At 46.2% G+C, this 25,080-nt stretch overlaps 2 protein-coding genes across 12 annotated transcripts in view; one reads left to right on the forward strand and one right to left on the reverse strand.

The window, feature by feature from the left end:
• Positions 1-17,276, forward strand: part of Serac1 (serine active site containing 1) — a 37,876-nt gene extending 20,600 nt beyond the window's left edge. For 3 of the 4 annotated variants that reach the window (XM_057758810.1, XM_057758816.1, XM_057758826.1), the window contains 7 exons: positions 3,061-3,211; positions 8,379-8,520; positions 9,416-9,510; positions 10,667-10,764; positions 11,784-11,966; positions 12,858-13,001; positions 14,671-17,276. In XM_057758810.1, the coding sequence (XP_057614793.1) occupies positions 3,061-3,211; positions 8,379-8,520; positions 9,416-9,510; positions 10,667-10,764; positions 11,784-11,966; positions 12,858-13,001; positions 14,671-14,807 (950 nt within the window). In that variant the 3' untranslated portion in view covers positions 14,808-17,276. The remainder of the gene's footprint in view (positions 1-3,060; positions 3,212-8,378; positions 8,521-9,415; positions 9,511-10,666; positions 10,765-11,783; positions 11,967-12,857; positions 13,002-14,670) is intronic. The other variant, XR_009056402.1, reaches the window with a different exon arrangement.
• Positions 17,277-18,134: 858 nt separating this feature from the next.
• Positions 18,135-25,080, reverse strand: part of Synj2 (synaptojanin 2) — a 101,617-nt gene continuing 94,671 nt past the window's right edge. For 5 of the 8 annotated variants that reach the window (XM_057751120.1, XM_057751103.1, XM_057751111.1 and 2 more), the window contains one exon: positions 18,135-24,378. In XM_057751120.1, coding sequence (XP_057607103.1) covers positions 23,650-24,378 — 729 coding nt within the window. In that variant the 3' untranslated portion in view covers positions 18,135-23,649. The remainder of the gene's footprint in view (positions 24,379-25,080) is intronic. The other 3 variants (XM_057751128.1, XM_057751146.1, XM_057751154.1) reach the window with 1 other exon arrangement.

The raw sequence follows: 25,080 nt of genomic DNA on the forward strand, positions 1-25,080 counted from the left end.
GGGGCCCAGAAAACTGATACACACATTCTACATATGGGGTGTGTGTGTGCGTGCGTGTGCGTGTGTACGCACCTGTATTAGTTACTTTGCTGTTGCTGCCATAAAATATCATGACCAAGGCACCTTAAGGAAGAAAATTTATTTGACTTATGGTTCCATGGGAGTCCGTCATGGCAGGGATGCATAGCAGCAGGAGAAGGAAGCTGAGAGCGTGAACTAGATGTGGAACAAGACTGTTAACAACCAAAGCCCACTACCAGTGTAGGCATTCTCCGGCAAGACCACACCTCCTAACCCCCAAAAACAGTACCACCGGCTCTCAAATATATGAGTCTATGGAGCCATTCTCATTCAGACAACTCTAGCACATACATAAGCATATATACACATATATGCACATCCATACTGTCCTGGCTGGTGTTCTGTGTCAGCTTGACACAAGCTAGAGTCACCAGAGGAGAAGTCGCAGCTGAGGAAATGCCTCCATGAGATCCGGTTGTAAGGCATTTTCCATTAGTGCTCAGTGTGGGAGGGCCTAGTCCATGGTAGCTAGTGCCATCCCTGGGCTGTTGGTCCTGGGTTCTATAAGAAGGTAGGGTGAGCAAGCCATGCTAAGCAGGCCAGTAAGCAGCTCCCCTCTATGGCCTCTGCATCAGCTCCTTCCTCCAGGTTCCAGAGTTCCTGTCCTGACTTCCTCCAGTGATGGGCCATGATCTGGAAGTGTAAACCAAATAAACCCTTTCTTCCCTAACTTGCTTTTTGGTCATGGTGTTTTGTTGCAGCAACGGTGACCCTAACTAGGACACATATACATACATAGACATATATTCATACATAAATGAGATAGACACACATGTACCTTTGTACACACATATATTAGAAACTATGAATTGACCCTTAAGTGTCTTTAGGTCAGCAGATGTTATTATTGTCGCTCTTACTCTGTAACCCTGCCTGGGACTAAAGGCATGCGTGAATACCTTGGCTGTATATAAGTCTGTGTACCACATGCATACCTGATGCTATGGAAGCCAGGATCTGGGACTGGAGTCACAGACAATTGTGAGCTGCCTTGGGGGTGCTGGGAATTGAACCTGCTCCTCTGGAAGAACAGCCAGTGCTCTTAACCACTAATCTGTCTCCTCAACCCCAGACCAGTGGATTTTAATTTTAATAAAATCAAATCCAGAAATCAAAAAACTTTCTGAGAAGCGTGAAATGACCCAAACATTCACCTTTTAGAACATCCGTGAGTTTTGACAACTCCTAGAAAGTATCAGAGCCACTCTTTGTTTTTCCTTCTCCCTTCATAATTGTGTTCATTCCCTCTTTCTCCTGCCGCCTCCAGGCTGGCCTTGAACTCACTCTAGCTGAGGGTGGCCCTGGACTCCTGATAGGCTTGCCCTCCCCCACTGAGTGAGGACTCACAGCCATGTGGCACTATTTTTTTTAATAGCTTTTTAAGGTACAGATTTTTATCACGGATTTGAGCCTTGCTTGTTTGTTTGAGCTATAACAAGATTTCTGATTTGTACATGTGAGAAGTATGGGCCTTGGGCAGACCCAGAGAACAGCTGCTAGCATGTTCTGCTGCTGATCTTTGTTGCAGATGTGCTGAGGATCCATGAGGCTGGGAGCAGTCCCATTAATAACAACGTATTATTCTCAAACACTGCCAGGATAGGTGCCGAGTGTTCTCAGTACCAGAAAACGGTATGTGCGCAATGCACACTGAACACGCTTTAGGACAGTATAGTGACTGGTGAGGTTACTCAGTAGGTAAGGATTCTTGCTGCCAACACTGATAATGTGAGTTCTGTCCCCAGAACCTACGTGGCTGAAGGAGAAAACTGACTCCACAAATTGTCCTGACCTCCAAATGCAGCCTGCTCTCACATGCATGCATACAAAGTACAAATCATGTTGCATGCCGCTGCTCTCACACACAGTTGTTATTTGTAAAGTAAAATATAAAGTATGCAGTGGGGCTGGAGAGATGGCTCAGCCGTTATAGGCTAAGACTCATGACCAAAAAAAAGACAAAAAAGAAATATAGTCAAGAGAAGAAGTGAAAAATTCCCAGAAGTAAATGAAAGTTGCTGTTTCTGTCAGACTACCCCATTAACTGAAGTTTGGGCCATGTTCTGAGGGAAGACATGCACCTGCTCCATGGGTAACCCAGCTGTGGGGTGGGAAGGGAAGCATGAGCGTGCCCTCATATGAGTTAGGTGCTGATTGGTGGCCCCAGGCCGGGAGAGCATCAGAGCTTTAGTAACTCCACAGCGTATAATGGACAGGGACTTGACCCCAAGTCTCTGACCTCGAGGCCCGTATTCTGCTTTAAGTCATGTATGTATGTATACATATGAAATACAAGTAGGTACTTGTACATACTTAAGATAGATACAGCAAAAACAGTTCAACCTGCCTTTTTTTCAGAGCCCGCTTCCGCTCACCTGCCTCCTGAGGTCATGACCACTGATGAGCTCGGTGTCGTGTGTCTCTCCAGACCTTTGTGTTCTTGTGTCTGTGTGTGCACACATGCACTTCCATACATATGTATGAAATCGTACTGTTATCCATACTTTGTTTCTTTTTAAAATAATTTTTAGAAATAATAGTATTTTTCCTTTCTGAGCTCTAGCTTTGATAAGGATTTTTATCAAATTCATTAAGAAATAGTTCCCTTATTTGTAGTCAAGGTTGTTGGTATGGTCGCTGGTTTGAGAGAGCCCTCCTCAGGGCAGATCCGTCACGGCATTTCATCCTCTCTGGAACTCGCCTGCGGTAACCGCCTTGTGTGTTTCATTTTCTCTTAGGAAGAGGCCTCTTGGACACTTCCCTACTTAAGCTCCCTCAGAGCGTCTGGTTGAGGTATCCCAACTCTGTGCTGTGGGACTCAAGAGGTTCTCAGTACACAATCAAGCTGGGGTGTTTCCACTTCCCCACCCAGGCGGACACTTGAGACTGGCCTCCCTCTATCCTGTTGAACCTGAAGCCTCTCTCTACAGTCTGAGACTGATTTGCACCATTGCTCAGGATATCTGTTCTCTTCCTCAGGCTGGGTTTCTTTAATGGCAGAAGCTTTGAAATCCTTCCACATCATGGAGGCCTCCCATGCTGCCAGAACCCTGGCCAATCTAGACCGAGAAACCGTGCATGAGAAATACCAGGATGGGGTGTATGTGCTCCATCCCCAGTGTCGGACAAGGTGAGCATCACGTGGTCTTAAATGATCTTTCTTTTAACTGGAAAGGGATTTTATTTGCAATTGAGATAGAAGGAAAGACTTGGAGAGAGATCCAAGGAAAGTCATAGCACGCATCTCTGCGGGCTAGCCATCCCTCTTCCATTCTCTGTCTCCAGCCTAGCTGTGTGCCCAGGACAAGGGAGGAGCTGTGCAAGGAAGGTTCACACAAAGCAGCCCCCCAGTCATTGCAGCCCAGACCTTCCCCAGGGCTAGATGAGGAAGAATGGAGAGCCCCAGGGACAGGACCCCTGAGGGACCTTCTTGCCCACATGCCTCCTTCACCCGTGGCATTTTTTTAAATCAGTCTGGGGATTAGGATATTTCCTTGAACCAAACTCCAAGTCTCTTCCCAGAGGAAACCAAAAATGGCAGTCGGTGCCTCCATCTCCACCAGCTCCCTCAGTCTGACTGCCGGGAGGTGCTGCAGAGGCAGGTGGCAGCAGCCAGTGGCAGGGCCCCTCCCATTGCCCCACAACTGTCAGAGCCTGGCTCTCATGACCATAAGTTTGGGGGCCTTGCCCCACAACACCCCTTTCTGGGGGAGCTGCATTCCACTCTTCATATGGGAATGAGGCTGGATGAGAGGCCGGATGAGAAGCAAGGGCCCCAAGAACAGGGTCAGTGCGTTGTGTTGGAGGAGCCAGGATGAGCAAGAACCCACATCACGGGAGACTCAAGGCCACTGAAGGTAGCTGTCTAGCCATCACTGGGATCCAGGGTCTCCTTAAAAAAAAGCCTCTGCAAAAAGAAAAATGGATTTCTTGGTTCACTCTGACTGGCAGATAAACGGTTGTGATGACCGCTGCAGTCCCAGCTCCAACTCCAAAAGGAAGAGTTAAGTGTGGGTGATGGTGGCTCAGGCTTCGTGTTCCTGGGATAACATGTCCAAAGTCAGCTTCTTATGGCCACAAAACAAGAGCAGAGTCACAAGTGCATACATACCAAATATTCTGGTGGGAGCATCAGGTGGGTGGGGGATAGAAAAGCAGGGAAAACTCCAGAACGAGTTCACCATTACCTGGTGACATTTTAGCTTTTGATTGGTGGGAGCATTAGGGCCTGTTTGGAGGCCTTCAAATCAAATCATTAGGTTTTTTTCCCTCACACTTTAAAAACATTCTTTTTGTAAAAACAACAACAAAACCAAAGACAAAAAACAAACAAACAAATGCATTTTTTTTAAAAAAGTATCCACGAAAGACGGAAAAAGGAAAACCGAAGATGAGCCCCCAGTGGTGTAAGGGGGGAGTTTGGTTCTTGTTTAGGGTTCATAAGTGGAAGGAGAAAGCCCAGCAAAGAAAACAGTGAGGTCCTCAGGTTGAAGGGTCGGTTTGGTTGTGGAGGAACTAAAGCTGTGCTCTCTCAGCTGCCTTGCTCTTTGTTACGGGAAGTTTATTCCTGTAACTGGGAGGTTGGATTTTAATTGTGTGTCCGTCAGGATGTTTCTGGCCTGTAACTAAGGAAGCGTGGCCACATACCTATGCTCTCTAACCTTCGCCTGCTGCACACCTTGAGTCTCGCTGTCATTTGCCAGGGTGGATAAACTCTTTAGGACAGAATCTTATTTTAGCATACAGATCCTCACGTCAAAGAATTACCTTTGGTTTCAGCCTTATTTTAACCAAAAACTAATTTAATATTTTATCCTTATTTCTCATACTTGATGGTTCCTTTCTGCCTTATTTTTCTTAAAAAAAAAAGAAACAAAAAACTTTTGAGGTTAGAAAACCATTTTCTTGACATGTAAATTAGTTAATTAGCAAACACTCAAAGTCCAGATGCCAGAGGTACTGCCTTTGCTGAAAAGCACGTCCTTCCTTTTGGATCCACAAGGTGACTAGAAGGCTAAAGTCTGGCATCTCTGCCTTCACTGTGTTTCCTTCCTCTGGGCCAGACTCCTGCCCTCCTAGACCTGTTAATGCTCATTGGGGAGCCTACCCAAATGACCTCATCCCCTTCCGTGCGTGAAGGCACTGTGTGTGTGCGCCCGTGTGCATCCCCTTCCGTGCGTGAAGGCACTGTGTGTGTGTGCCCGTGTGCATCCCCTTCTGTGCGTGAAGGCACTGTGTGTGTGCCCGTGTGCATCCCCTTCCGTGCGTGAAGGCACTGTGTGTGTGCCCGTGTGCTAGTGTCCTAAGCTTCTAGTCACCTTGCACTCCGAGGACCTAGATGAGAATGGTCATCCCTGAGGGCAGGGCTGTACTGTGGAGTCTGAGTTACCACCTTCTTAACTGGTGTCTCCTCCAGTAACGAGAACTTAGACTGCCTGCCTTGTAGACGTCAAACTCAGTCAGTGATCAGGACCACACCTTGGCCAAGATGCTTTAGTTTGTCAACTTCTTGTCTCTTGGTCCCAGAGTTTCTTTAACGCTCACGTCGGTACACGACTGATAGGCTTTGGGGTGCAGGAGTCCTTATCTAGTCCTTCCCAGTGCTGCAGATGGAATGTTGGTGTCACATGAGGAACAGTGGCTGTGCCTGGCTTGGCGCTCCTGGAGCTCAGGCTTTTGTGCCGAAATCCCCATCCCATGATAAAGGCTTGGAGCTAATCTGGGGTGACCACTTACTTGAGCTAATTTGAACTGAATGCATCATGTATGTATACCATGTATCTAAATAGTACACAGAAGTGTCTACATTGGTAAATCAAGATGATACAGCCTTCATATTAAAACTTATAAAGTAAGTTTACTAGTTTAAAAAGAGGCGAGAATCTAAGTTTTCAACAAAATGAATTAGAATCACTCTTGGTTAAACTCTGAAATCTTATTCTTGCCATTTTCTTAAGCAATGTTACCTAGATTTAAAGTATATCTTTTATATTTTTCTTAGTTTCATTTCAGTTTAATAATGAAATTCTTACATATTTATACTGTAGGGAGGATGAACTTGAGATAGCAGCCTTCCTGGGCTCAGAGAGTAGGAAAACATCACAAATCCCTAAAACCTGGATAGCTAGACCAAAAGACAAAAACCTCCTTATTATAGTCTTGAAGGATAAGAACTGTATTGGCTGGTTTTGTGTGTCAGCTTGACAAGCTAGAGGCATGAGAGAAGGAGCCTTGATTGAGAAAATGCCTCCATAAGATCTAGCTATAAGACATTGTCTTAATCAGTGATCGGTAGAGGAGGAACCAGCCCATTGTGGGTGGTGCCATCTCTGCGATGTTGGTCCTGAGTTCTATAAGAAAGCAGGCTGAACAAGCCATAAGGAGTTAGCAGGCTAAGCAAGCCATAAGGAACAAGCCAGTAAGCAGTACTCTCTATGGCCTCTGCATCAGCTCCTGCCTCCAGATTCCCACCCTGCTTGAAATTTCTGTCCTGACTCCCTTCAGTGATGGGCTATGCTCTGAACGTATAAACTGAATAAACCCTTCCCTCCATTTGTTGTGTTTCATTGCAGCAATAGAAATCCCAAGACAGGAACCAACCAACAAAAATCATACACAGCAATTACCTGAAATTAGCAGTTATTATGAACACAGAACACACACCACAATTACAGTAAACCAGAACACACCCAGTATAAACCACACAGAAAATGTCCCCATGTCTGTGAGATGTAAGAGGAGCCTGAGGAAAGACACAGTGGTCGAGAGGTGATGTTACACAGACTTGTGTGAACATCTGGCTGTTTAGGAGCTATCAGCAGGGAGGGAGGAGACTCCCTTGCTCATGGAAATGTCAAGTCTGAACACCCTGTTCTTTCGTGGGTCAGTGAAGCAATCAGTAATTCTGAAAAATCCTGGAGGGCCCTGAAAGCTGGAATCCAGGAAGGGCAGGCACTGTCTGGACCCTTCTCTCTTTAGCTCGCCTCATCTTCTGTTCCTCTGGTGGGTCACTAGAGTGAGGAGTTATAAAGGGGAGGAGGCACACTCAGAGGAGGGAAGAAGCTGGAGTCTTCAGGACTCACCTAGGATTTTAATACGGCCTCCAAAATTTTCCTATTTTTAACATCTTTTAGAAAAATTGGTAGTTTTCAAAACTCACATAGGTTTATTCTAAATTAGCAATTTTATTACTTATGATTTTTACTTCTGCCTAGGACTTTTAGTGTACACACACACACACACACACACACACACACACACACGAACTTTGGAATGTCAAATGGTTCCCATGCTTTTTCTTTTTCCTTCTTTTTTTTTTTCTTTTTATTTTTGTAGTTTTAGAGCCTGTCCTGGAACTAGTTCTTGTAGACCAGGCTGGCCTTGCACTCACAGAGATCCACCTGCTTCTGCCTTCTGAGTGCTGGGATTAAAGGCACGGACCTCCACCGCTGGTTCCCATGTTTTTTAATTAATGAATTACTAAACATTAAGCCAGCCAGAGTACAAAATGATAGTTTTCTATAGACATTTTATCTTTCCTTGCATTTCTGTTCCCCATTTTAGTCTTTTTTCCTCTTCCCTGAACATGATAACCTCCTATGCTAGCTGGTGGGATCTGAGTGTGGGTGAGATTTACAGGCTGTCTTCCCATCCTGACTCAGTGCTATGACAGTGTGAGGGAGGTCAAGGTACTGGGTGAGCCACCTTCATGTGTGCCTTTCTGGCTGAGTCAGTAAGTTTCCTTCTGACCCTGGAATGAGGTGTGCTGTCTCAGGTTTCCTCATGAGGCCACTGTATGTCTACAGAGGTCCTTGACATTTCTCATGTGCAATGGCTGCCATTATATTAGCATATCTTGTCTAATTTCTTATATGCCTTAGTTGGTTTGTGAAATGCTTTCATAGACTCATTTGGAGGGTAACTGCATGGTGGCATCACTCATGTGGAGGGTAGCCTCGAGGTGGCATCGTTCATGTGTAAAGGGTAGCCTCATGGTGGCATCACAGTCATTTAGAGGGTAGCCTTACTCGAGGTGGCATCGCTCACATGTGGATCACAGTTCACTACAGTTGCTCTGTTGGTCTGCCAGGCTAAATGCCTCTTTCCACTGAAGGAGCAGTGAGTGCTGTCCTTGTCACATCCCAGGACTCCTCAGCAGCCCATGCTGATAGCGTTTGCCCTACTTCAGTCTCCTCTGTGTCACTCAGCCTGCCCAAGCCCTCCAGGGAGTGCCGCGGAGCTTGTCACAGTAGTAATTCATTTACTCTGCTTCTTTTTAAAACTCTCTTCCCTCTTAGTCAGCCCATTAAAGCCGATGTCCTTTTTATTCATGGCCTGATGGGAGCAGCATTTAAAACCTGGCGCCAGCAGGACAGTGAACGGGTTCAACTGGAAAATTCTTTGGTGGATGAGGACAGGTACACCACATGCTGGCCCAAGGTAAGGAGCCATGGCTGTGACTGTCACCCATGCTCTAGCACCGGCACTGCCGACACTGCTCTGTGCCTTAGTCTCCTTGTCTTGTGCCCCTGGGATTTCTTCTTTCCCTTGGAGACACCTGTAGGCTATGACATCAGCAGCTAGGCTTATGACCCTGCATTGTGTACTTTCTGTATAGGGTACATTCTGTGACTCTCGAATAATACTCCGTGAGTGATAAAGTAGGATAAGAGTGCAATAATTCACTTTGCTTCATAACTTAAAAAATAATACAGCCGTAATTTACTTGTACTAGCCAGCTTTATGACCTTAATAATTATAAAGGTAGAAAGATTTGGATAACATAATCTCCTTTGATTCCTTTTTCCTACGAAGAGCCACAGCTCCAGAATGAGTTCATGGGGTGAAATTGTTCAAAGTCCGTGCAGAAGAATGCTGTGTATGAGTGGTTTCCAGGGCTTTGCTCCCACCCACTTCCTAAGGAAGACTAGCATGCTCTTCTCTCCATTGGTGAAGTCTGGGGATGTTAGCCTCCAGTTCCCAAAGACAAACACAGTTAGCATTAGTTTCCAATTCTCAGGTCTCAGTGTATTACAACAGAAAATACAGTCTGTTCTGAGACAATAGTTTTCTACTAACTGCTAAAAGCTTCCAGAACAAGTCTTGATTTTGGCAAATTAACAATGTTCTCATACCTTCACGTGCCTTTGTTATAAATATTGATGGCATTTTATGACTCACCAGCATCTCCGAGCTTGCACCTCCGCCTCCGGTGTATCCCAGTGTCCTCTCTACGGTGTGTTGCAGGAGGCCTTGGGTTGCACAGAACAATTACTAGGAAGTAAGCGGATGGGGAAATGCATGCATATGCTCACGAACCTTTTGTTTTACCTAGACTTGGCTCGCAAAAGACTGTCCTGCGCTTCGCATTATATCCGTGGAGTATGACACCAGCCTCAGTGACTGGAGAGCACGGTGCCCCATGGAGAGGTAACATTAGAGGGTATACTAGATGGTCAGACGGGAGGGCCCAGGCCACAGCGGGTCCTCTGCCATCACAGGCAGGTTTATCTTTCCAACATTGGGAATTGAGCACAGGTGTTTGCATGTTGGCAGACACTCCAGTCGCTACCATTGTTGTCTTCCTTCCAGGAGTTTGCTTGCAATAAGTAATAAGTAGAAAGACGAGACACTGCATCGTGCTGAGCGCCTGACCTGGCTCACGTAACTGTAGCGGTATAGGACCCCAAGTCTCTGTCACAGTCTTCACTTCTGCTGAAGAAAACTGATAGTTCTTGTGTCTTCACAACTGTCCTCGCTGAGGGCAGCTCAAGGAGAAAGATGCCATGCAGTTTTGGCCTGTGTCCCTTCTGTGTCCTAAGGAACAGCAAGTGCCTTCCTGGGGTCCAGGACCTAGATAGCCGAGTCCCAGCCCAGCTCACTGTGCAGTGCAGGCAAGTCATCCAGGGTCTGTGCTGCCTTCTCTCAGAGAGCAGAGCTAGTTGGTGACACAGCATGGTGTTTGATGAGCGGATCCCACATGGGTGCCAACAGAGGGGCCCCCAGCCCACCTTTGTCTCCCAGAGGAGCACTGGGGAACCTTTGTTCTCAAACAAGAGGTGTTAGAGTTGAAGAGAATGAAACCAGCAGGCATGAAGCTTGAAGTCAAGTTCCCTTTTGGTTTGAAATCACTCACTCTGAAGTCTGATGATGATTTTCTAGTGTTTAGTGCATAAATCCAGTGGTGAAAGGTTGATGTCCATGGCATAAACAAAGTAGGAATGGACTCAGTCAAGTCTCTGGGACATTTTAGTATCAGGCCATGGATAAAAAGGGATTTTTGTCTCCCATACCAAAGTATTTAGGGCAGCTGGGGTGAGACCCATGTTCAACCTGTAAAAATTGCCAGCTCCATTTGATATTCAAATAATGTGTGCTTAGTGTATGAGTGGCCTGTTGTGGGCTTAGATAGTCCTAACTATTGATTATTAATAAGTTTCAGATAGAGAATAAAATTGGCATAGCCTGCACTCCAGAGTGTTATCCAGTAGCACTGAACAAGCAAACGTTCTTGTCTTAGAAAGTTAGGTTGCAAGATTTGGAGGATGGTGCCTCCCGTCATGCTTGCTGTTTTCGTTTTGTTCAGAAAGTCCATTGCATTCAGAAGCAACGAACTTCTTAGCAAGCTCAGAGCTGCTGGTGTTGGGGATAGGCCAATGATTTGGATATCACATAGCATGGGAGGTAAGGATGGTTTCATCTTCATAGAGTGACCATCATGAGGTGGTTGTCAAGGTTGCGACCAACTCAAAGTTCCATATCTGTCTGTTACTTAACTAATCTCCTCACCCCAAGTTAATGTTTTAGCTAAAGTTTTTAAAGTTACTACTCTCCTTCCATGCTATTTGTTTTTCCAGAAGGGGATATCCCTTCTAGAGGGCATGGACATCCCATGGGAGGGCATGGATTGATAACTTGGTGGTTTCATTTGGTCATTATGAGAAAGTGTTATTACTGTGGGCTGTTGACCAGTTAGACTCAGTTAAGCTAGCATTCCTGGGGGCTTCGGGGGCTTCTCTTTCTTCCCATCCATGCCTTTTCCACATTGTCAGCTCTGCTGTTGCCTGGCTGCTGGGTCGTGGCCGTAGTTTCCCTGTGCCTGGCTGCTGTACGTGGGGGCCTGCCCTTACTTTAGCTGCACGCCTTACTGCTGCCCTTCCGCAAACCAGCTCTCAGCTTTCTCCATGTTTAAGGTCCTTGCCTACCTAGGTTAACAAACTGTCTGACTGTGACTTAGCAAAAAGCCATGGCTGAGGCTCAGCCTGAGAAAGGTGCATGTAACCCTTATGCTTCTCAAAATGTCCAGTCACTGTCCCTGGTGTCTTTTATTCCCTGGTCAGGGGCCTTGGTTAGGCTTCATGGGTGCCTTTCCCATAGCAGCCGCTTTTCCTTGGCAGGACCTGTGACTTTGCACTACAGCTCTCCCGGGGCAGGCTTGAGTGGGCGGGGCTTGAGTGGGTGGGCTTGAATGGCCAGGCACCTGGCTTAGGCGGGTCCTGACTTTCCTCATGGAGGCAGTGGAGTCTGTGAGAGAAGGGTCTGCGGACTATTTGTAGACTCATATTCATAATTCTATATAGTATCGTTATTATAAAGGCTTTTTTGTATAAAGGAAATTATTGGAATTTTAGCACATCTCTGTCTTGTTCTGTTGAAACAGAAGGAAGGAAAGCACTTACACTCTCTTTCTTTACCGTGGTTAGGTCTTCTTGTCAAAAAGATGTTGTTGGAAGCCTCTAAGAAGCCAGAACTGAGCGCTGTCATAAACAATACCAGAGGAGTGATTTTTTACAGTGTCCCCCACCACGGATCACATTTGGCCGAATACTCGGTTAATATCCGATATCTTCTCTTTCCTTCTTTGGAAGTCAAAGAGCTCAGCAAGGGTAAATAAAGCTCTCTGTTGTGAAGGAGATTGCGCTTGTAGAACATCAATATATGGAAAGGGGAAAACACTCTGTTTCTTCTTTAAATACACTCCCTTGTTTTTAAATTCGCATACTGCTTCTAGCTTGGGCTTGTTTTCCTTTGATAGCTCTTTTTGTTTTGACTGACTATCTACTCAATCATAACCATAATTTTTTGTGTTCTCTCAAGTGTTCAAACCTAGACAAATTATGGTTTTTCTTCCAAGCTAGAAAACTGCCTTTTTCCATGAGTTTGGAAAATCATCAGCTGTGCAGACATGCACAAACTGTGGAGACACTGTTGTGAGCAGTATGTACTTGTCATCAACACCGATTCTAGCCTGACATGCTTTGTCCTAGAGAATGCTGTGTGCACGGAAGAATGTGTGCTCTGCCGTTCTGGACAGAATGACCTAAGAATCCATGTTAGGCCCAGCTTCTTCTCAGGATGACCCTAGTGTAGTGGAAAGTAGGGTCTGGATGCCTCCAACTGTTACTGTGTTGATCTGTTTCTGCACTTACGTCTAATATATGTTTTACACAATTGGGTGGTTCCATGTTGGATGCATGCATATACAATCATTACATGTTTTTGTTGAACTGATCTTCCTATCTTAAATGATCCAGTTAACTAAAAATCTCTCAGATGCCCAGCAGTTTGGGTTTTTAGTTAAATCCACATATAGTCAAGTTGACAACAAAGAATAGCCATCCCCTTAGGCTTGTGCAGCAAACACTTCCCTGTTGAGCTTCTCTCCTGCCTGAGTTTGCTGTGAGTCAGAATTTTAACATCCTTTGAGTTAGAGATGAATGACTTTTGTCCTGAGCTGAGCGATCGGGGTTGTCACAGTCTTGCTCTGTGCTTTACAGATTCTCCTGCACTTAAGGCGCTACAGGACGACTTTGTGGAGTTTGCAAAAGACAAGAACTTCCAGGTGCTGAATTTTGTGGAAACACAACCAACGTTTATCGGCAGCATGATTAAGCTACATATCGTGCCCGTGGAGTCAGCAGGTACTCACTCTGGAGGCGTGTGCCTGTTGGATGCCTAGTTGATGGGACCCAACATTTAGTAGATGCCAGTTTTTATATCCAGTGTCTTAGGGATATATAGGAGAACATTTGATAAAAATCCAGAGTCTAAGTTCATTATACTTTTAGCAACAGATTAAAATCCCTGTGCAAGCATACAGCCTTAGCCTCTATAGACCAGATACCAGCCAGTTGGCAGGCTCTAAGGCACCAGCGGTAGTACCTGCATTAAGGAGGCAACCAAGCACTTCTCTAGGCTGGAATAAAAGCAAATCGATAGCTTTAGAGAAACCTTAAACCGATAATAAATGTAAAAGTTTTAGTACATCTAGGCTATAAAAGTTTGGAAATTTTGGTAATGGAAGGTGTACAGGGAATATTCAAGCAGGAAATAATTTAGAAGAACCTAGTGCTAAAATATGAACAGAGGGCAGATGGGAGTAATGCCTGCTGCTAGTGGAGACTCTACCTCCACGTTCTCCTTAGAGCCTCCGACGACTGCTCTCTAAAGGGCCTCCCGACTGACTGCGTCTCTCAGCTTGAGGACCATCTCTTGGGACTCCTTTCTGAGGCTGGCTTAGGTCCTGTCCTGATAGCTCATGACAATGGCAAGCTCTTAACAACCAGGGATAGTGTGCTTGTCTCAGCAATGACTCCTAGGGGGCACCAGGGACAGTGTGCTCGCCTCAACCAGGACTAACCAGGACGAGGTGCATACTGAGATGAGCTTTGTCCTCATCTCAGTATACTCCACAGGAAACAGGAAGTGCCCCACCTCATCTCAGTGTACTCCACAGGAAACAGGAAGTGCCCCACCTCATCTCAGTATACACCACAGGAAACAGGAAGTGCCCCACCTCATCTCAGTATACTCCACAGGAAACAGGAAGTGTCCCACCTCATCTCAGTATACTCCACAGGAAACAGGAAGTACCCTACCTCATCTCAGTATACACCACAGGAAACAGGAAGTACCCTACCTCATCTCAGTATATACCACAGGAAGCAGGAAGTACCCCACCTCATCTTAGTATACACCACAGGAAACAGGAAGTACCCCACCTCATCTCAGTGTACACCACAGGAAACAGGAAGTACCCCACCTCATCTCAGTGTACACCACAGGAAACGGGAAGTGCCCCAAGGTCATATCTTTAGACACTCTAGCAGAATCCTAGGCTGAGACTTGGCAAAGCAGCTACGTGAAGGTTTCCAAGCATGGCTGCCAGATGTCTAAAGCAACCTTAGAAACCATAGCTTTGTCCCCATGATTCTGATTGTCCTTTATTGCACTTCTCCCTCCGCTCAGTGGTGACTCATTGGCATCTCTTGTTACCTGCATCCAGGTGGACTTGTCAGACTGCAATAGCAGAAACCCTTTCTGGTCCCTCAAGAAATCAAATATTGAAGTACTAAATTCTGTTCATCCTCTCCTCTACACACACACACACACACACACACACACACACACACACACACACGGAATGGTTTGGATCAGCCTGCAGGCCGAGGGTCGTCTCTGCAGGGCCAGTGCTCAGGCTCTGCTTGGAGCACATGTGGAAACTGGAGGAAAAATAGAAACTGAGACTTCACTCACTGGGCACGGAGTCAAGTTCCGCTCAGGCTTTACTGACACTTGTGCTTTCTTCAGACTTAGGCATTGGGGATCTAATTCCTGTGGATGTCAACCACCTGAACATCTGTAAGCCGAAGACAAAGGATGCGTTTTTGTATCAGCGCACCCTACAGTTCATCCGCGAAACCTTAGCCAGAGACCTTGAGAAGTGACAGCGGCTGTCTCCCGTCCTCGATGTGAATACAGTACAGGAACCGTGGTACCCTCCTCTTCTTAGGCTCCGTGCGGTTCTCTGCAGTCACGTGGCAGCCTGGTCTGCCAGTGTGCAGACAGCAGAAGGCAGCTTTTCACAGAGAGCTGGGACAGAGCCGCTGTGACCAGAGTGCCTGTCCACCTAGACCATTCTAGATCATCCCAGCTCCCTGACAGGCCACTCAGTGTACCATGAACCTGCCATATGGAGAGAACAAGTTAGAACTTACAGAGGCAGTGTTTGTTGTGTGTGCCATGGGCTATAAGTTCTAGTGCCAGTTTTTAACTGTTAATGTGTCAGCTACATATTTGGCATTCCCTCTGCACGCACACCGGTGTATGTGTGGTCTTGCACGTGTCTGTTTTTCCTTGTTGCTGAAAACAGTCTTTTTCTTTTTTTTTTTTTCCCTAAAACTTGTTTCTAGGCTGTTTTACCTAGTTCTGCAAGTAATGTGCTCTGGATACAGATAGAGTAAGGATTAGCATATGAAAAGGACTGTGTGAAGCTGTCAGGTACACTAACCGAGCTCTATCAGGACTCCGGTCCTCCGGCTACAAAAGGGACAGCTTCCCTTTGTGTTCCCTTTAGAGGTACTTAGCATGGGAAAGTAGGAAGTCATGCTTATGACACTTTTGTGTTTGAGTAATCGCATTGTTGACATGAAATTTCATTTCTTTCTTTCTTCCTTTTTTTTAAATTTTTTTTGGTTTGTGGTGCTAGGGTTACACCCAGACATTGTGCATGCTAGCCAAGTACTCTGCCAGTAAACCACGTCCTTAGCCCCCAGTTTTCCATCTCACTGATGTTTGGTTTATTCAAAGTTACCAGCGATCACCACTGTCCATTTTAGACTATTTTATCATCCTCAAAGAAGCTTACTGAGCAGCAATTTCCCCTCCTCTGTCCCAGCCCCCTGGTAAACACTAACATACTTTCCATCTTCGTGAATTTGCCTAACTGTGCTTTCACCTTGTTGATCTTAGCATAACGAAAATCTTGCATTGCTCCTTTCCTGTTTCTGCTCCCTGGCTGCCATGTGGTGAGCAGTTTGGCTAATCCTACCAGTCCGCCATGAGGTGAGCGGTTTGGCTAATCCTACCAGTCCGCCATGTGGTGAGCGGTTAGGCTAATCCTACCAGTCCGCCATGAGGTGAGCGGTTTGGCTAATCCTACCAGTCCGCCATGAGGTGAGCGGTTTGGCTAATCCTACCAGTCCGCCATGAGGTGAGCGGTTTGGCTAATCCTACCAGTCCGCCATGTGGCCCTGTCTCACTCAGTGGGACTGGTGACCACTGACAGAAACTAAAGTAACTGTTTCTTCCCTGAGCTCTGCTGCCCAGGTGTTTGTCCTAGCAGTGAAGGGGATACAGTTCTGCTCTAAAACTGATCTAAAACCAGCTATCCAGTGTGTCACTAAATCACTGTTGCTGCTTTTCCTGTTTACATGACGGAAAGGCCATTTATCACAAACACGTAGATGAAGTTTATCATACGCAAGACCAAGGGGGAAAGAAACGCAGGCTGGGATGTGGTGGCGCACGCCGTTAATCCCAGCACTTAGGAGGCAGAAGCAGGTGAATCCTTGTGAGTGTGAGGCCAGCCTGGTCTACAGAGCTAGTTCAGGCCAGCCTGGTCTACAGAGCAAGTTCCAGGACAGCTAGGACTGTTACACAGGGAAACCCTGTCTCGAAAAACCAAAAAAAAAAAAAAAAAAAAAAAAGAAGAAGAAAAAGAAATGCTACACATTCCATTGCTAGGGCAAAGCAAATCCAGCACTGGCTGAAGATGCCCTTCTAAGGCAATATAACCTGAATAAGGAAGTGGTTGAAAGAAACAAATGGGTAAAAGAACATAATTAAAAAGCAGCAGCACATTAAAGACTGCACAAATGAATATCCCACTAGCACAGGGATGGCTGAATGTGGACAGAAGCGCAGGCTGCAGAAGGACAATTAACTGCTACTAACTAGAAGCAAGCTATTCTCTGCAAGGCGGGCACTGGCAGCACTGGCATGGCCTGTGTGCCTTTAGTGACTAATGAAGGCACACAGAAAGAATGAAAATACTGTGCTCCAAATGCAGACAGAGATCCCTGGAAAACAAACAACCCTGCTACCAGTGTTAGCAACAGTAATAAGGAAGGGAGGAATTACATTCTCAGCTAAATTGCTCTTGAATGAATATCCGTGTAATGAACAGATATGGTCAGGCTGCAGGAGCACAGTAGTGTTGATGAGGTCCACCGTTAGCTTCAGCTTGAGTTTACATAAGTTCTTTATGTGTGGTACGATGGCATGGAACATAGTCTGGTATTTTATCATACATGCACATAGATTTCTAGAATAATGGTAATTTATGGGTACATTTGGGGTAAGCCAACCCACAACTAAAAATATGTTGGTGAAATCATTAAATATATCCTGGGCTATATACATGATGGCATATGTCTTTAATACCAGCAGGGAGATCTGAGTTCACACCAATCTGGGCTATATACATGATGGCATATGTCTTTAATACCAGCAGGGGATCTGAGTTCACACCAATCTGGGCTATATACATGATGGCATATGTCTTTAATACCAGCAGGGAGATCTGAGTTCACACCAATCCAATTTACATACCAAGTTCCAGGCCAACCATGGCTATGCAGTGAGCCCTTGTCTCAAAACAAAATCCTGAACATGGCCACAAACTGTGAACTTTAAAAAGTATGTGTGCACCACTTGGGAGGTTGAGGCAGGAGGATAGCTAGTTCTGGGCCAGTCCAAGCTACAGAGTTTGATCCTAATTTAGAAAAACAAACCCAAACTCCCAACCCTCTCGAAACACGGTGTCTAAGTCATCTTCTCTCTTCACGCATGAATAAAAGTAGATCTAAAATGCAAAAACAAAACAAAACCTTTTCTTGTAAATTCTCATGCATTTTCCTTGGGTCAAAGAAAAATAAAAAGCAAAGTTACAATTGAGCAGTTAATAACAAGGAGAGCCGGGCGGTGGTGGCGCACGCCTTTAATCCCAGCACTCCGGAGGCAGAGGCAGGCGGATCTCTGTGAGTTTGAGGCCAGCCTGATCTACAAGAGCTAGTTCCAGGACAGGAACCAAAAACTTCGGAGAAACCCTCTCGAAAAACTCAAAAAAAAAAAAAAAAAAAAAAAAAAAAAAAAAAAAAGGAGAATAATTCGTGGCAAAATATCAAGGGTGAAGCCAGGCTTTGTAGGCTTGTAAGCTTATCTTTTATACATGAGAAACTGAAGCAGTGGATCACAGTGCTTCTTTAAAATTAGAAAAATTTAAATGCAGAAAAAGGAAACAGTTGAAAGAAATTAAAATGCAGAAAAAGCAACTGGGAGAAATTGTTTATAAAAGACTTTAATCTAAAATACACAACTTTTAAAACTCAGCAGTAAGGAAATGAAGCCCCTGGCCCGGGCCACAGACAGACATGTCACCAAAGACACACTCAGAAGCGTTATTAAGGCAATCATCACCATATGCCATCATCCAGAAAGGTACAGTACACACCAGAACAGTCGCAATCCCGGACAGTGCCAAGTATGGACAAGGAGGCAGAGCCACGGGGACTGTGACTTGTGAGACAGGAATGTGAAGTGATGCCCCTGCTCTGGGAACCATTCGCTCCCTTAGAAGACATTAATCAGGTGACTAGAAACTTGATGCCCACACAACACCCCGCACCTTGATATTTATGGCAGCTTCATCCACACATTGACAATGCTTGGGAGTCGCCAAGATCTTCAGGAAGCAGAAACTCAGTGCTAAAAAGAAATGTGCTGTCAGCCCAGTGAAACAACAGGAAGAGCCCTTACACTCCCTCGCTGGGTTAAAAGAAGCCGGTATGGAAAAGCCACATACTGTATGACTGCTAATCTGACATTCTGCAAAGAGCAGCAACAGAGATAAGGGTGGGTTCCTAGGAACTGGGGTTGGGAGATGCATAGGGGCAAAGGTCCAAGTCACCATACATACCTTAGAATGCAGCACAGAGTGAAGCCTAACGCTGAGCCAGGGCCATCAGAGGTAATGGCATCAGGTGTAGGTTTATTGGCTGCAGCGTCATGGTGCAGCGTATCAGTGGCAATACCTGTGGGGGCGGGTGGTACATGGGAACCCGCATTCCGACGTCAGTTCTCCATTGACTCTCTGCTGGCATTACTCCTTGTACCTGTGGGGGCAGGTGGTACATGGGAACCTGCATTCCCTGACGTCAGTTCTCCACTGATCCTCTGCTGGCGTCACTCCTTGTACGACTCGTGCTGCTGAGCTCAGCCCAGGCAACAGCTGGCATTGTAGTGTTTGAGTCCAGCTCCTACCACTTAGGAACAAAGGTTCCTCAGTCTGCTGGTCCCTTCCTTGGCCAGGTCCAAGTCACACAAAGGAAATTCTTACTGGTTTTTACCATTTTGAGATGACCAGAATATTCTGACTCCTAAAAGACGTAACATTAGTAACTGAATTTTGACTAATTAGAAGAAACATGGGCAGAATTTTTATCTTTTGAGATAGTGTCCCTATGTAACGGTTCCACCATCCTGGAACTCACTCTGCAGACCAGGCTGGCCTTAAACTCACAGAGATCAGTCTACATCTGCCTCTCAAGTGCTGGGATTAAAGGCGTGTTCCACCACCCTTTAATTTGAAGAGTACAGACTCCCATCTGTTTCTGTGAAGAAATGTATGCGAACCGCACTCACAGTTCATCTGCTCCTCAGTGCCTTGAGAAGATGGTCTAGGCTCTCCAAGTCTCACACCGTGGAGCCTAATTTCAGGGCCATTTCTGTCAGTGATCCCTGAAAGCAGCTTTCACATGATAAATTCTACAGTTCATTTACATTTAGTTTCAGTGTGTGTGCGTATGTGCACAAGCACACACACCCATAGGTCAAAGGACAACTCTGAGGAGTTAGTTCCCTCCTTCCACTCTGAGCCTTGGAGATCAAACTCAGATCTCAGGCTCGGCAGCAAGCACCTCTGGCTCCTGCGCCACCTCCTGGACTATTGAGTCATAAATTTTTAACCTTATTCTCCTGGTTTTTCCTACTGAGTTCGATTGTTGAAAAGCAGAACATCGCACAGTAAGAACTAGCAATTACAGCCAGGTGTGGGGGCACAGGCCTTTTCAGCACTCAGGAGGGAGAGGCAGGCAGTTCTCTGTGAGTTTGAGGCCAGCCTGATCTACAGATGGAGTCCCAGGACAGCCAGGACTACATAGAGAAACTCTGTCTCAAAAAAAAAAAAAAAAAAAAAAAAACAAGGCCGAGCGATGGTGGCGCACGCCTTTAATCCCAACACTTGGGAGGCAGAGGCAGGCTCTGTGAGTTCGAGACCAGCCTGGTCGACACAGCTAGTTCCAGGACAGGCTCCAAAGCCACAGAGAAACCCTGTCTCGAAAAACCGAAAAAAAAAAAACACAAAAAAAACCCCAAAAAAACCAGCAATTGCATTTGATGTAGAGGAAGGCCGGCCAAAGAAGAGTCCAGGGTTCTCTTCACATCCGAAAAGAATTCCAATTTTAAAAAGACAGACATGTTTAATAATGTATCCAACATCAGGGCAAATTACCAACTCAAAACACAGTGCAGATTTTATTAATCACTAGTCTGGGTATATAGTCTCTCACGGTTTTCCTCCCCACTGAAATGACCATCGTAAAGCCAAAGCTTTAACACGTGACTTCCCTTACACATATCTCAAACTTCAGCAACTTTAAACCTCTGTAGAAATTTCTTGAGATTTCCTAATTTCAGTCACTTTATTTTTAAACGTTTATTTATTTATTTATTTATTATGTATACAATATTCTGTCTGTGTGTATGCCTGCAGGCCAGAAGAGGGCACCAGGCCCCATTACAGATGGCTGTGAGCCACCATGTGGTTGCTGGGAATTGAACTCAGGACCTTTGGAAGAGCAGGTAATGCTCTTAACCTCTGAGCCATCTCTCCAGTCCCTCAGTCACTTTTTTTTATGTGTAGGAAGTCTAAAAGGAGGTTCTACTAGGGTCAGAAAGACCATGTGAGACTGTCAGCGTCACCCCTGCGGTGACCTGCAGCATGTTTCAGAGCAATAGCAATGTGCAATCACAGTAATGAAGACCAAAATCCTGACACAGAATGACGTCTGGGTGGCGGCTGCTTTCTGCTGAATTTACGCAACCAACGCTACTTAAGGCACTCTCCAGTTAGTAATAAGCACTGTTTCTAAACCAAGGCCATCCCAACTGTCCTTTTCCCCACTCGAGAATGGGTCTCACTATTTATGGGTCTCACTATGTAGCTCTGGCTGTCCTGGAACTCACTATGTAGACCGGGCTGGCCTCGAACTCACAGAGATCCCCTTGCCTCTGCCTGCTGAGTGCTGGGATTACAGGCTTGAAGCACCACACCCAGCTTGTTCAATTTTCAGTACTGCACTTTTCCTTGTGGCCCACAGTCCTGGGCGTGGGTTCCTCCTTACAGTGGCTGCTTCTCTGATGAGCACTTGCCTCGTGGGCTCCTGGCTTCTGCGTCAGCCCATTGCTATGTAGAACAAAGAAGAAATCTACAAGCTGGAGTTGTCCCCGGACTTCCCTATCGCCTTTCTGACCGGGGTTACATGTATCTGCCATCCAGTTCACCTCTTCTGTGGTGGGAAAAAGGTATATGCAGGAAGAGGGCATCTGAATTAAAAAAAAAAAAAAACATAAAAGAATCTTCTATCATGATTGCACGTGTGGGAAGAAACGTCATGGCCCATTTTTTAACATCTCCGGCAGCCTACATGTCTCCCCAGATGCTTTCTATACATTTTTTATTTGTAGAACACACACGAGGTGAACCACACAATCCTTTAAAAGAACACTTGGGCACCACAGAAAGTACTCTGATCATCTATACACATCTTTAATTTTTTTCCTTTATTTCTGTTTATTAGTGTTTTGCCTGCATGTATGTCTGAGCATACAGTGCTTTAAGAGGCCAGAAAAGAACATTGGATCCTGTGGGATTGGAGTTACAGATGACTGTGAGTCAAACCTAGGTCCTCTAGGAGAGCAGCCAGTGCTCTTAACCGTGAGCCATCTCTCCAGCGCCCCGACCATCTTTTGTAACTGCCAAATATGCATATTACCTACTTAATCTCCTTTTGTTCTGATCAGTTTTCAGATGAATGTAGATGCATGGAGTTTTGTTCTTCATTGCCAGGTTCAAATAATTTACAAACTACCTTGAACGTGACAGTGAAAATCATTTCTGAGCTCCCAGCAGTCTGGTGGGTAACAAAGAGTGAGTGTTACGTCCCAGGCATCATGGCCATGGCTATCCCAACCAGTAGCATTCCCTGCCGGATTGCCCAAAAGCGGCAACACAGATCACTGCTGTGTGGGTCTATGGTGTCAGTTACAGAAGTTGGCATAGTAAGATTTGCTAATGAATTTCTTTCTGAAAAAGGATCTTGCTGTTTCCCAGGCTGGTCTTGACCTTGTGACCTTCCTATCTCTCAGCCTTCTTCAGCTAATGAACTTTTGGGGCATGGAAGTGAGATATCTGCTTCAAACAGATTCTAGGCCTCACAATATTTTTAAAATATAAGACAGCATCATGGTGTCTTTGTCAGTTCTTGAGAAGTATTAGAAATGTATGAAATTAGGGGGGCAATGAGCAGACTTGACAGCCGTGCAGCCACCAGGTCCGCATTCCACACCCTGGAGGTGCTTCCTTGAAGACATCATATACTACACCAACGGTCAGTCATCATGGGCCCATGTGAGTTTTCACATCTTGTGCCTTTATAGGACGTGGACAAACTGGAGGGGGTTTCATCCAGGGGATGAATATAAATTGGTTCAAGCAGCACACCACAGCTCAAGACCATGGCCATATACAGGGCGTGCAGGAGGCAGCTGGTCCGTGTTTGAGTGGAGCGGAAGCGCATGGTGCACACGTCACAAGCCACAGTCCTCCCACAGGTCTTGTAATCAATGCACATGGGCAGTCACCCGAGTGTCTGCGGGAGATCCGTTCCCGCACACCCTGAGAGACCCAAATCCTTAGATGCCCAAGTCCCCAGTGGCAACAGAATTTGTACAGTTCCTACACATCCTCTTGTACATGTGCAGTTGTGTCCAGACAGCTCACTTGTTGTGCTGTGGTGTTTAGGGAATAACAGAACACATGCGTGTTCAGTACAGACGAGGTCTTTCTGCTGAGCCGGAAGCAGCAGCACTTGCAGCTATGAAGGGCAACTTCATAAAAAAGTGGCTCATGGGAGTGCAAGGACCAGGCATGCTGTTGACCTTTCTGCTGTTTTCAGCTGTGTTTCTTCCTTAACCTGATTTAAAGTGGGCCAGGACAGCTCCCAATGGTCCCAACTGCTTTTAATGTTATCCTTTATGAACCCATCACTCATCCCAAATCTGTAAAACACAAACAAAACCAACAAGCAAATGGCATACACACGAGTTGAACAACCGTTTAAAAATCAGTGGGTGAGAACAAGTTGGGCAGCTAGATTTCTTTCCTTTAAAATCCACATGCCAAAGGCAAGGAATGGCACATTGCCCAGTCCCCTGAGAACAACCTTAGAATGCACAGGTCTTGAATGAAATATTTTGGTGGCTGCTGAATAACTGAACTGAATGGGAGACAGTTTCTATAAACTACACACGAGTGACAGACGCACAAAGGGCTTCAGTGCCACTTTAAGTGGATGTCCCCTTTGACCACGTCAAGCGATGCCCACGTGGGGAAGGCGAACATCTGGAACGAGAGTCTTAAAGTCAACAGGTTGTGTTCTTGCCCATGGGTCAAACGCCTAATGTTGTCCTCTTGTCTTTGTTACTGGCAGTCACCCAGTGACTAAAATCTTTTTCCCCATGGTCTGGTGGGAGTCCCCTCTCAGCCACTGAGGCATTGACCTGTGCTGGGTCTGTGTGTGTCCTCTCCGAGTTCCTGGACCCCAAGTGTAAAGGGTCAGAGCTCTTGGACAGCCAGGTATTATCCAACAGTTTAGGGTGATGGAGCAGGCTCCAGAAGGGATCTGGATTGTTGCCATGGAAAAAGACCGCCTTGGGCTCCACCCCGCCCCTGGGCTCGTCAGTTTCGGGGCTTACGGCAGATGACGTGCCGCCGAGAAGACCCAGTTGAGGACAGAGCGGGTAGGTGTCAGGCTGCGGTGGGGACGGAGAGCAGCTGGGGCTTGTGAGGCCCTGGAGAAGTTGGCTGTTGCTCTGCAGGACCTGTAGGTGGAAGGCTGCAGGCGCAGATTTCTTCCTCCTTGGGGGCACCTTGGGAGCCAGAGACGGGGCCTCTGGAGGCGGGGACTCCACACCACCCGTCATGGGAGGAACTTCGAGTGCTGTCTTGCTGCTGCTTGGCCTCCTCTCAACGCCTCTCCCAGGCTGAAAAGTTCTTGGTTTGGGAATAGGCGGGACTTGAGGGACTGTCCTCGGAGAAGGGGTCTCAAGGCTGATTTCCTGGGAAGCGACTGGAAAATGGACAGGCAGCTGTTGGAACTGTTCTTCCGGTGAGGTGGGCTGAGGAAAGGCAAGGTAAAATGTAAATAAGAAGCCGGCACGTAAGAGTGGGCACCCAGACAACACTCAGAAGGAAATAGAGATGGAGGGGGCTCAGCTAAGAGGCAGGCAGCCAGTGGACTGAGCAGAATGGAGAACTGCCGTGGGCCAGCATGGGCGTGGAATGACTAGATTTAAAACCAGAGCCACAGTGGGTAGTTTACGAAGAAATTATCTTGTAGCCTGACAAAATGGGGCTATGCTCTTCCCTTTCTCAGTGAGAGCCCTTTTCAAACATTCGTTAAGGCTGCAGGCCTAAGCAGGTAATTCAGCATGCACTGAAACACACTGGAGGGGCAAGATGCAGCTGGAAGGACTAAGGGCTCTGCTTTCCCCTCGGATAGTTTGTATTTCAATACAGAAGGAGGGAGAACTTCCCAGGGGCCCCACTTCTTTTGCTCTGCTTTTAAACTACACGGTGCAAAGTGAAGTTTTGGTACAGATGGGGTTGGAGAGTTAAGGCCCGGGGTCCAGGTCCACTGTCGGCTTTTGTTCTTAAGAAAGAGAAGAAACTGGAAGCCCAAGCCTCCTCTGCCAGCCTCGTACCAAAATTCCTGTGTATCCACTGAAAAGACAACCCAGCTCTACTCCTGCAGATGGGAAAGACAGGGAGAGTTCATTCTGCAACAAAGCATAGACAATGAATGGACAGGCAGCAACAGG

The sequence above is a fragment of the Chionomys nivalis genome, chromosome 2, assembly GCF_950005125.1.
Source record: "Chionomys nivalis chromosome 2, mChiNiv1.1, whole genome shotgun sequence".
NCBI lineage: Eukaryota > Metazoa > Chordata > Mammalia > Rodentia > Cricetidae > Chionomys > Chionomys nivalis.